The following is a 12582-nucleotide window of genomic DNA, read 5'->3' as shown; positions in this document are numbered from 1 at the left end:
AATTTGTAATTGTGATTTTATAGTTTTATCAGCTATGAAAATTGTCATCTCCCCGTTTATTATAATTTTTTATCATTAATATTAATAATTTGTAATAGTGATTTTAAATTTTTGTATCATCAATAAAAATGGTCATCTCCCCATGAATTATAAATTTTTATCAGTAATAACTTGTAATAGTGATTTCTAAAAATTTATCGTATATAAAAATGGTCATCTCCCCGTGAATTATAATTTTTTATCGGTAATAACTTATAATAGTGATTTTAAAAATTTTATGAGAGATAAAAATTGTGATCTGCCCATAATTCCAATTTATTCTCTCTCTCTCTCTCTTACGTCCAATTAGAATGCATGCAATCAAATGCCTCATGAGTTAGTATGTTGGAGTTCCCGGAGTGGAAGTAGAAGAGTGGAGAGAATATAAGAGTGAATTTGAAACATGTAATTCTTTGGACACATGTAATGTTTGCATGTTTCTTGTTAATTAATGAGGAAGAAGAAGTTAATGACAAAGAAGTAGAAACACGGTTTTGAAGAAGACCATAGGGTTAGGGAGAAAGATAGAGAGTTTAGGTTGGAAGACACATGACTTTTTGCATGTCTTTTGACTTTTGAAAGAATAAGCAATTAATGATGAAGAAGAGGGTTTAGGGTTAGAGAGGAAAAAGAAGGTTTAGGGTTAGGGAGAATTATGGTTAGAAATTAGAATTTAGGGTTAGAATTAGGGATATATAGGTTGAGCATTTATAATCTGCACAGAGTGGAAGCATGGAAGTATTCCTTTTGAGCAAAGCTGCTCTCACCTTATATCAGCATTTAAGTATTACTCAAATTCTATCAACATTTAAGTATGTCATTCCATTTATTTGATGTGCATGCATTGGTGGATATTAGTCAAATTCTATCAGTATGAGAGAGATGGAACATATCAATGTTAGACCCATAAAAATTTGGTGTGCATGCATTGTTGGATTGCAATTAATTCAATTCAAACTAAATTTACAATTCAATTCTTGTCTTACTTAAATCCTTTTAATGTTTTCTACCAAAAAAATAAATTCTATTAGTGTTTAAGTATCTCACTCTAGTGGTATCTTGATCTTAGTTAGCGGATAATAAAGTTATTGATATCTATTTAAGCTGTAATTGGACATTGGATAAATGACTAAAAACATTTGATTATAAACTAATTTAATTGTTTTAATCAAAATTTCTATACTTAAGAGTTCATAAGTAAAATAGGGATTACATAAAAAGAGTGTTGAGAGACGGAAGCAAAATAAAGGGATTAAATAAGAAAGAGTAAAAATAGGAGTATTGAGTAAAATTAGGCAACAATAAATATATATCTAATTATTTATCTAACCCACCCACCCCCCACCCCGCTTTTTACGGATCCATCTAATTCCTAAAAGTTGTAAATATCAATAAATATGAACTATTTTCACCAAGATTGCTTTAACATTTTGGCTACACGTTTTTTCTGGCTTAGTGTATAGGTGGCCATTACTTGATTAAGTTGAAAGATAATAAATATAACAATTGTTTTTTAGCCACAAATACAGCAAAGATGTGATGAAAAAAATTAAAGCTTAAATAATACAGTAATGATCATTTATAATTAATTATTTTTGGTACAAATGATGATCATCTTTTACTATGGAATAAAAAAATAGATTTTAAATATTATTTGGCTGCATGTTAAAAGTTGTTCAGTTTCCACTATTCATTGCAATAAATATGATAGAGATGAATAACAAAATTCTTTTTTTTGGTACAAAGAATAGATTAGATTTAGGAAAATAAAACATAATATATGTAAAAAAATTATTAAAATTCTTTAGCGATAATTATAAACCCATTTAAGTTTAGTGGTACACTCTAATTATAGCACTAAAATCTACTCTCTAATTTATAACATGAATTAATAAATTTATAACATGACTACTCTCTAATTTTATTTTAGTGCTATGTAGGAGTATATTATTTACGTATAAGTTTGGTTATGAATTTTAAATATTATTTTGTGAAACAATATTTCATAGTAAAAAATTTCTTATAGATTTTTCTCTTTTGAGAATTATCAGTTTGTTAAAGGAGTATTTTTATTATTTTTTAGGATGGGGACATACTATTAGAAATTCAAATTCCTCCAACAAATACGACAATAAATTCTACCCAATTAAATTAGAGTTAAGAACTAAATTAGTGTTTAATAGGAGTGTTGAGTAAAATTAGGAATAATTTCCTACAAAATAGCATTGAATGCACTTTTTTTTTTTTTTGCTTAGTTAGAGAGAGCGAAGGAAAACAAATGGATTAAATAAGAGAGAGTAAAAATAGGAATGTTTAGTATAATTAGGAATAATTATCCCTACAAATACGTTTTTTTTTTTACTTAGCTACAAAGACAGCAAAATACAAAATATATTGTTATTGTTTGGTTTAGGTTGCAAGCTTCTTGATGAGAATGTTTGGTTCCACATCCCTTATTCTGCATTTATCTATGTTGTAAACACCCCGCCATTCATTAATCAACACAAACCAAATTAAGGTTTTGTTTTGTTTTATTGGGACAATAATAATATTTTTTTTTTTTGAATCAGGGACAATAATAATAATTGAAACCATATAAAAAAAAAAAAAATCATATATAATAGTTGCATAAGATGAGTTTTCTACATGAAATGCCGTAAAACAAAACAAAACACAAAAGTAAACAAACAAACATGGAAAATATGATGGAAGTACCTGTATCTTCAAAAATTCTTCTCCTGAGAACAAAAGGAACAATGTCAACTTGTTGCTTTATTAAATTGAATGGGAATAAATATAATAAAACTTTTTAGCTGGAAAGACAACAAATATTTTATGAAAAAAAAATTAAAATTTTGGTCTCCATAAGATATTTGATGCTAGTAGTTGCATGCACTTTGATTGCTTTCCATGAAATATTTTTGTTAATAATTATCCCTACAAAATAGCATTACACTTTTTTTTTCAGAACAAAATTTTTTCCAGCTACAAAGACAACAAAATATATATTGTTATTGTTTGGTTTAGATTGCTTGATGAGAATGTTTGGTTCCACATTCATTAATCAATCTCAGTTGTAAATACCCCTGTCATTCATTCATTAATCAATTGGGACAATAATAATAATAATTGAAACCATATAAAAAAAAAATCATAATAGTTGCATAAGATGAATGAAAAAGAAAACATAAAAGTAAAACAAACATGGAGAATATGATGGAAGTACCTGTATCTTCAAAAACTTCTTTACTCGTGTTTTATACACAACTACCAACTAACATGAGAAAAATTTGTTCCTTTGAGTTGTGATAAATAAAGATGTGGGCAGCAGAGATTATAAATCTGAGAAAATAGAGAACAAATGAGGAAAAAAGAAGAAAAAAATTAAATAATAATGATCATCTTTTACTGCATAATCAAAGGAATAAGAAACAAAAACAAATAGATTTAAAGCATAATTGAAACCATGATTTACCTTTCAGTTTAGAGAGTACCAAACTCCTTTGTAATTAACCAAAAAAGAAAAAACAGATTAAGGAAATACATGAGACAAACATAGAGTTCCAGAAATTAGAGAAAAAAAATTACAAAAAAAAAAAAAAGTTAAGGTGAAGAGATGGCAACAAAAAATTCTCACCTATCAACTTAGATGCAACAAAAATGTCTACTTCCACTCCTCTACTTCCATCAACACAAAAATGTCTATAACATATATTTAGCATCTTCCACCATAAATCAAATTCATAGCTTTGAAAATAATATGAAAAATGTAACTGAGAGGGGGAAGAAATTGCTTGGGTGTGGTTGCAATCCATCAAGGATTGAGGGAGAAAGGTTTTAATTCCATACCAGATATTAGAGAAAAAAAGGTGAGATGAAGAGATGTAGGGATTTTTGTTCTCTGGTGAAGAAGATACATGAAAATATAGATGAATTTTTTATGGAGGATTTATAGAGAAACATGGCCTGCATATAGCCATTTTTGTGTCAAGAGAAATTTGTTGATTTGTTGATGATAGGTAGATGAGTAAATTGGTGGTATTTATAGAGAAACATGGATACATTTAAGAAGTGCATGTTGGACAGATGGAATGTTGCATGGAAGATTGCATGGGTTTGAGTATTAATGAGAGGAATTTGCAGGTCTTCTGATACAGTGAAATTTGCAGGTCTTCTGATAAATAGAATTTTTAGAAAAGAGGAGTATATTGTGAGTAGGGTTAGAATTAGGTTTTGTATTATAGGGTTAGTTTTTAGAAAAGAGGAGTATATTGTGAGTAGGGTTAGAATTAAGTTTTGTATTATAGGGTTAGAATTAGGTTTGGTATTAGGTTTGGAAAAAGGTTTGGAAAAATGGGTTATTAGGTTTGGTATTAGGTTTGGGTGAATTAGGGTTAGTGAATTAGGCTTGGATGAGTTCATAATTTATAAAGATGGAAGATATGGTTCCACACGCTTAAATTATTTGTGCAACCATAATTATGTGATCTTCATTTTATTCTTATTCAAGTATTTGCCTTAACATAATATCTAATATATTTCACCTAAAATGGACAAGCATAGTAATGTGCATAGGCTACAGAAATGTGCATTTTGTATCTTAGGACTTTAAGCAACTCCCTTTCCACATGTAAAGGTAATCTTACAACTTTTGAAGCTAAACTAAGCTAATGCTCTAATGCTATGATGATCATGTAGTAGTTAGTGGAATGAAGTTGTTGATATGTAGTGGATTGATAATTGAGTTGACATAACATTATCCTCATTTATACTTTAGCATGGTTTGCAACCAATTGGACTATGAACTATCAATTTTTTTTATTTATCAGATTAATGATTCAGATTTTATTTTAATGATTCAGATTTTTAGGATGATAGTTCACAACTCACAATCACGCTTCCACTTGTACTTGGCCCACCAAAAGATCCACACAATCAATAATAGTCTTGATGGCACCGATGATTCTTCCATCCACTTTTCTCTTGCGTAAGTTTTCAACTATGAGCGCTTCACTAAGATAACACGAGTTACTTTTAGTTTAATCAAAGTTCTAAGTTTGATCTCTAGTTTAAGCATACAACAGTGTTAAAACAGTTTAAGCTCATTTGAATACCATCAGACTTGAGAAATTAGTTTCTGCAGACACGAGTTACTTCTAGTTTAATCAAAGCTCTAAGTCCGATCTCTAGTTTAAGCATACAGCAGCGTTAAAACAGTTTACCGCTCATTTGAATACCACCAAACTTGATAAATTAGTTTTTGCAGCTACAGGCATAATATAATATGTGGTATACGGACAAAAAAGTTTTCAACTACTAGCCCATCAAAAGAAAGTTTTCAACTACTAAATTTCCACTCTAGACCAAACAACACCATTAATATGTTTTTCATCCATGTTCTCTACCGTAGGAAAGGTTTAGACCCCACCCATACTCCAAAAGAAATGGTGAAAACTAAAAGTGAAAACCATGTTCACACTCTTCATTATGTTTATGTTACATTTTCCACAGAAGAAAAAAATATCTAAGAGTACAAAATTCAATTTTGTAGTGTATGACTCATTTGTGAATCTAATTCTTTTAGGGGTATAAGTGAAAAGAATTAAGATTCACAAAGTCCAAATTACAATAATACCCTTGAACCACTCGTTCTGCTCACTCGTCCCTATTTAGTTGTAGTTCTTTGTTAGCGCCTACATCTCTGATTATAGAGCAGTTAACTGTATTAGAGATATATAGTACTCTAGATGGCTAAGCTCAGTTTAGCTTTGTAATACTGCTTCTAGAATATCTCCTAGTTAGTTTTCAGATTCTTATATAAGATAAGAATCACTTTCAGTTGTAACTAACTTTGCTATAATCAATGAATCACAATTTCTCTCTCTTCTCTCTCACTTCTAATAAACTGCTCTGTAATCAGATATGTAGGCATATTTGGTCAAACTTCATTATAAACACGTGTTTCAGTGGTTGTATTTTATTGTTTTCTTTATCTTTTGTACCTGTTGTTATTCTAACAATTTTGACAGGGTTTATTGTCTGATATTCGTAGATATGTCTAAGTTGCGTTTGATGAGTATCTAAGTATAATTGTGTTAAGTTGTAAGCTGTGATCGGAGTTCAAACCCCCGGCTCCACCACTTGTGTGTGAGAATTTCTAATGACTATTGTTATTTCGTCTATTTCTAATGCAAATTTTTTTTGTTCAATGTTAGGTGAGGTATGTGTCTATTAAGACTATATCATACTCTTCATTAACACTATCAACACAATCGAAATAAATTTCAATCAACAAAGAATCAAACACGCTTCATCAAATGTTTGGTATGGTCTAATCAAAAGAAATGGGGCAACATAAAATTAAATGACAGAAATTAATACACTTCTTATACATAATCAGATCTTTTCTAGGGATGAAGAAATTAGTTACTTCTTCCTAGAAACACAATAAAGAAGCTCTAAAAACCACATTTTTTCCTTTTCTTTTCATTTATCAAATTCTTAAATGCTAAACCAGATGTCAGAACAGAAACATTTAATGATTCATGTAATTATAGGTTGAAATGAAAGTGCCTTTTTTCTTACTTAACCTCTTTTCTCTATTCTAGTGGCAGCCTCAATTCTTGACCACTTGTCACACTTTGCATCATTGTATCTTTGCCTCTTCATCACTACTTTTGTACTATAAAGCACAAAAGTTGTTTGAAGAATTCTTGTATATTGTTTTCTAGTGTCTTTGTCTTTGTGTGTTGTTTTTTGAAGAAATTAAAGATGAGTTATTTAGGTGTTGGTGTTAGTCCTGGTAATGTTCCTGTATACCATGGCACAAACATGAAAGTGTTGGATAGGAAGATTAGGATAACTGAGTTGGTTTTAAGGTGTGTGATTCTTGGTTTAGGTGTTCTTTCTGTTGTTCTTGTTGTGACTGATTCTCAAGTTAGAGTTTTTTTCACCATTCAGAAGAAAGCTACATACACTGACATGAAGGCTTTAGTGTAAGATTTCTTTTCCCAATCTATGTATTTTTTTTGTTTTAAATTGCGGTTGTTTCGCGTGTTAGATGTAAAATTTCATTATACTGGTTAGTTACACTAATTAGTTAGTTAGTTATACTGGGTAACTAATTAGTGTAACTAAGTTAGTTATACTGGATCTTTATATTATAGTGAATTGTGGTGAAATATGGTTTATGTTGTCTCAATTACGGTAGCGTTGCAGTTACGGATTTTTTTAACCTTCCAAGACTAATGGAGGTAATGTTCTACTAATTTTGATGATTATAATAAATTTTACAGGTTTTTGGTTGTTGCAAATGGATTAGTTGCTGGATACTCCTTAATCCAAGGGTTAAGGTGTGTAGTGAGTATGATTAGAGGAAGTATACTCTTCAACAAGCCCTTAGCTTGGGCTATATTTTCTGGTGATCAGGTACATTAGATATACAAGAATATATTTTGAATAGTTTCAATTTTTTTTAGCATGACCAAAATTCAAGTATCATTATGATGTTTATGATAATCATTTAAGTGTCTGATTGGTATCACAGTGAATTGGAAAAAATCACTGTGACACTGCGATTTTGCCAAAGTCACTGTGTACCAAATTTGTACTACTAAAGTTGAAGTGAAGCTAAGTGTGTTTTTGTTAACTAATGCATCCAATTAGTTCTGTTTAGTTTGTCTAATTGAGTAATTAAATGGAACAATATAAAGCCATATCAAACTAATTAGGCATAATCAACATTGATAGTTCATTTCATTGATTCATCTGATTGACTTTCAAGTTTCAATTCAAATACAGTATTTGAATTTTTCTATTAGCACATGCTTTTTGCATGTATACCTGTGTATAGTAGGGTCAGTTTAATTTGATATGGTTTGAATTTTGAATTAGTGACCTCAAGTTTATCTTGTCAAGAAATGTAACTAGTATTGTAGGACCATAATGCATACTTACTTTGGGGGTATCACAATTTGCAGCTACTTATTTGAATTGTTGTTTGAACTTTGAAATGAACAATTATTAAAAAAGTGGGTATGGTAGATATATGGTCTTTAACCTACAACTTTAAAATACACATTTATTGAAACAAGACTTATTGATCAATAGATAAATTTTTATTAAAAAAAAAATATATATCCAACCTTAAAGAATTTTTTATAAGGGCGTGTTTTACATCTGATATGTTTATCATATACGTTCTTATGTATAAGTTATTTTTATAACAAAAGACAAAAATAAAGTTAAACTATTTTCATATGCAATGCTAAAGAGCGTGCGAAGTGTGAACATGTCATAAGCTCTTCTAAATAGTTGTAGAAGTGTTAATGTCGGTAGATAAACTCAAATAAGTATTTTCATGTGTATGCAGGTAATGGCATATATTACAGTGGCTGCAGTGTCGGCTGCCGCACAATCTGCAGTGTTTGCAAAGTTGGGCCAACCAGAATTACAATGGATGAAAATATGCAACATGTATGGAAAATTTTGCAACCAAGTTGGGGAAGGATTAGCTAGTGCTATTGTGGTTAGCATTAGTATGGTGGTATTATCATGTATTTCAGCTTTCAGTCTCTTTCGTTTGTATGGTGGTAGCAAAATTAAAAATGCACATTGGTAGGTTAAAAATAAGTTAATATAGATTTAAGTGAATAAATAAGCTACCACTTATTCCACTATTTTCTTGGCCAATTTGATTGTTTCGGAATTTACAAGGCTTTTTCTTGTATATGTAATGTATTAGTAGTAGTAGTAGTATTGAATGATGATTGTGATATGAATATAACTTATGAGAATGCAGTTATTGTATCGGTATATTTAGCTCTTTGATATATTTAGCTATTTTAGGATGTTGTAGAGTTGAGTGTGACTTGAGTTGGTTGCAATTGCATAGTTTGACATTGTCAAAGAGAACCTTCTTAATTAAATTTTGACAGATACATTTGTAAGAAGGGGCAAAGAAAGTGAAAAAATTTCATCCTATATGTTTAATGTTTAGAGCTCTCGAATTTCCAATTTTACCATTTATCGAATTTAACCAATTCGGTAGGTATGAATATAACGGTCAGCTTCTTCCTTCTTTCTTGTTCAAATTCATTATCAAGATGATCAATTGATGGTCTTATGGATGATAGGATTGTGTATTGAAAACCCAAATTTTGTGGGGGAAAAAGTCAGGTTTTGGTGAATTTCTCATAGGCCCCCAAATTTGAAAAAGTCAGGATTGTGTATTGAAAATACCTACTAATATAAATTTTTTAAAATTTTACACGTCCACTACTTATAAAAATTGAGAAATTTGAGGAAAAAAACATCCTTAACATGAAATTTTTAAGATTTTAAATGTCCGCTAAAAAATGAAAAATTTGATTAAAAAACCACTCAGAACATAAAATTTTTAATATTTTATATGTCCGCTATTAAGTAGACAACGTGGAAAAAGTATTTTGATAATTTTAGTAGGAGTCGCGGGAGAAAACTCAGGGCACACAAAAGTAGTTCTCAATATGATGGTGGATTGAGTTAAGATGTAAATATAAATAAAAAAATATGAATATAACTTTTTTCTTATCATTCGGAGTGCAATGCAAATGGTTAGTGTGTGATGTATGAATATTATACTTTGACGAAATTGTAAGTTTTATTAGAATTTTCTTCTTTGTGATTTTTTTTATTTTATGTTGTTTTAATCACGTCTTAATGCAGAGTTTTTGTTTTGATTTTCCGTTTTAATACGGTGTTTGTTTTGTTTGTTTCGACCCAAATTTAGTACAGATTCAATGACTTTAGTGTCGTCAATGTTGCAGATTTAGATGCATGATTATTCCGGACATTTGAATGTTATTATATAAATTGTAGGTTTTGTCATAGATATTAAGTTGTTTTATGTTATTAACTCGAATGTTATGAATTTGTTTGCAGATTTATCCTTATTAATTTTTTTGATTGATGTACTCTATGAATTTGACTGAATCTTTTTTTAGAAATTTTTTTTTTATCAAGTAATTTGGTGGTTAGAAAATTCATCTTAAATATAAAAAATAAAATTTTAAAAGCACCTAGAATAATACATAATACATGGAGTGTATTTTATGGATTGGGATTTTTCTTTTTTAATGCATTTATGGTAGTAATTGATTCCCGATTCAAACGTATCCGTTATAATAAATCTAATATTAAATGTGAGGCGTTACTTATGTAAGAAATTTTATTTTATTTTTGACTAAATCATGTAAGAAACTATGGAAAAATAGTTTGACTTATATTTAATATTTTTGCCAAAACAATAATGTTGAAAGCAAAAAGTCAAAAAAGAGTAAAAGGGTTTAGGTATAGTCACTTTATAAAGGTTACACATCACACATAATACATCACATATTAAAAGCCGTTTTAAAAACTCATCTTCATCATCTTCTTATATATGCTACACTCAACATTGTGAAACTCTTGCATTTGGGTTTATTACATTTTTTTATATCTTAAAAAACTGCATTCTTCTGTCCAAAGGGTTGTCATTGTTGTTGGGTTCATAAACTATGGTAAAGTTTTATATATCTCATCCTTTTTTATTTTTAATTATTTGTGCCTTATGATGATGATAAAAAAAATTTACATGAATTCTTGTGATCATGTTTTTTTTTATGACCAAGTGTTGCTTTTAATGCTACTGACACCTACTTAATTTTGTTAAGCTGTTTTCGTGGCATGCTTATGAAAAATCTTAAAAGAATTGATAAAAAAAAAATCCTAGCTTTTCAGCATAAAAGTGTATTATAATAGCATTGTTTTGATTTTATATTTTTTTAATACATTTTATCGATATCATGTGCACGAGGTTTCAAATTGTTACATCAATTAATATCGTCATGCTTGATAGATAATCGAGTCTCTTTGGTTTGATCCGTAAAAAATTTGATAGATAATTGAGTCTCTTTGGTTCGATCAGGAAAAAATTAAAGCATGTTTGGTATTACCGTGGTTTTCCCAAAATCGTAGTGATCTGCCGTGATTTTACGGAACTAAGGTGACTCAGAGTGAATTCGGTAAAAGAACTGTTATGTCAAATATGCACTTAGTCTCTTGTTGTCTATTACATGCTTGATGGTTATGATTTCTCTTATATTGAGCTGAGTTAATTGTGATTTATGACTTGTATTTTTGGTGATTATTGTTGTGTTTGATGTAACTTTGTTGGATTATATTATAGACTACATCAAGACGTGTAGCAGACAGGAAAGTGGCAAGGTTTGAAGGGAAACTTACAAAGAAAGGATCAGGAAAGAAGGGTTTTAACTTCTCAACTGGCCTAGCTCTGATTGGCTTTTGTGTCTTTGTTGTTGTTGGATCATGTATGTTCTTCACTTATTCTAGTATAGCATGCAATTAGCTAGGGAAATTTTTTACTATTGATTACTTTGATAGGTGGTGATCTATGAAACACAGACACTCCTTGGATTAGGCGCGTCTTGGTGTTGCACACGCATCGGTGTCCGACACTGACATTTATGATTACGTTGAATTGTAAAATTTGCTCAAATTATTATTGGTGTTGGTGTGTCAGGATTTATGTTGTGTCCAATGTTTGTGTCTGTGCTTCATCAGTAGTGATCAATACTTGAAAATTGTTTGAAACTCTAATGGCAATTTAGTAAGTAGAAGCTCGGGGTCTTTCTTATCCCTGAGGCTAAGACGATGACTAAATCATTGTTGATTCGACAAAAATAACGGAAAAATAATGTGACTTAGAACTCTATTCAAATTATTTTTTGTTGTTTTGTCGAACTAATACCGATTAGATCATTTTTAAGCTGTAAGGATGATGAGGACCGTGAACTTCAACTTCTGAGGAATGTCGTTGTTTGCCATATTTAAGCATGGTTTCAAAAATTTGTTCATACAAAACCATTCTAAATCATTCAAATAATTTTCAACTGACCAAGATTTCAAATATAAGCTGAAAACAAGTTATTAGTCCATAAACCACTTTTTTTACAAGTCTAAAAGCTATTAGTAAATAATAATCTTGTCAACTAGTAATCGAGGATATTGACCAACCAAATATCTCGGTAAAGATGCATGACATTTTACTGTTTTTGTGTTGACAGGTCTGTTTATGATCATTAGGACAGCTACAAATCGTGGGAATGTGGTCTAAAGCAGGAGTGTTTATGAAGAGTTTATATTATCAGAAGTTAGTATGTAGAAAACAAAATACTATGTAGTTCATAATTGATCAGCTGTATGTTGATGGAATTATATGATAACTTTGCTTTAATAATAAAGAACAATGAATATTCAATTTCTTGCAGTATGGTTCTCTTCTTTTTTTTCGCATGAATTTCTTTTTCTTTTTTTTTTTGTTTGCAATGAGTTGGAGATCGAATCCAGAACCTCTAGCATACTACCCAAATCCCTCTAGCATACTAGACCAAACCTAGTGGCTTAGAATTTCTAATATGCTTAACAAGCATAATCTCGTCTTTATTCTTAATGTTGAGAACATAATTTGTATTGACCATAGGAATTGAACTCATTGCGCCAAGG

General features: G+C 29.9%; 1 protein-coding gene and 2 long non-coding RNA genes across 5 annotated transcripts; 2 read left to right on the top strand and 1 right to left on the bottom strand.

The window, feature by feature from the left end:
* Nucleotides 1–2131: 2131 nt before the first annotated feature.
* Nucleotides 2132–4593, bottom strand: LOC123897229. 3 transcript variants are annotated; one of them, XR_006804858.1, is made up of 4 exons: nt 3677–4593; nt 3515–3540; nt 3266–3381; nt 2132–2777 (listed from the first exon to the last, which is right to left on the bottom strand). It is a non-coding gene; the product is annotated as an uncharacterized LOC123897229 (long non-coding RNA). The 3 variants fall into 3 exon arrangements; XR_006804860.1 differs by lacking the exon at nt 2132–2777 and adding an exon at nt 2784–3125; XR_006804857.1 differs by having other exon boundaries at nt 2132–3381.
* Nucleotides 4594–6109: 1516 nt separating this feature from the next.
* LOC123897228 (CASP-like protein 2B1) lies at nt 6110–9114 on the top strand. The gene is made up of 3 exons (XM_045947779.1): nt 6110–7034; nt 7335–7467; nt 8411–9114. Exons 1-3 carry the CDS (start codon nt 6811–6813, stop codon nt 8657–8659), a joined length of 606 nt encoding a protein of 201 aa, XP_045803735.1. The 5' UTR covers nt 6110–6810; the 3' UTR covers nt 8660–9114.
* A 1320-nt stretch (nt 9115–10434) lies between these two features.
* On the top strand, nt 10435–12318 carry LOC123899342. The gene is made up of 3 exons (XR_006805570.1): nt 10435–10577; nt 11246–11387; nt 12144–12318. It is a non-coding gene; the product is annotated as an uncharacterized LOC123899342 (long non-coding RNA).
* Nucleotides 12319–12582: the final 264 nt, after the last annotated feature.

This window comes from Trifolium pratense, linkage group LG7 (genome assembly GCF_020283565.1).
Source record: "Trifolium pratense cultivar HEN17-A07 linkage group LG7, ARS_RC_1.1, whole genome shotgun sequence".
NCBI lineage: Eukaryota > Viridiplantae > Streptophyta > Magnoliopsida > Fabales > Fabaceae > Trifolium > Trifolium pratense.
This window is presented reverse-complemented; position numbering and strand designations above follow the sequence as displayed.

What these genes read in the sequence shown, in the direction of transcription:
- LOC123897228 (XM_045947779.1), top strand. Translation starts at nt 6,811, where the DNA reads ATGAGTTATTTAGGTGTTGGTGTTAGTCCTGGTAATGTTCCTGTATAC. An exon ending in ACTGACATGAAGGCTTTAGT is followed by an intron (nt 7,035 to 7,334) that starts GTAAGATTTCTT and finishes TAAATTTTACAG; the next exon opens with GTTTTTGGTTGTTGCAAATG. An exon ending in CTATATTTTCTGGTGATCAG is followed by an intron (nt 7,468 to 8,410) that starts GTACATTAGATA and finishes ATGTGTATGCAG; the next exon opens with GTAATGGCATATATTACAGT.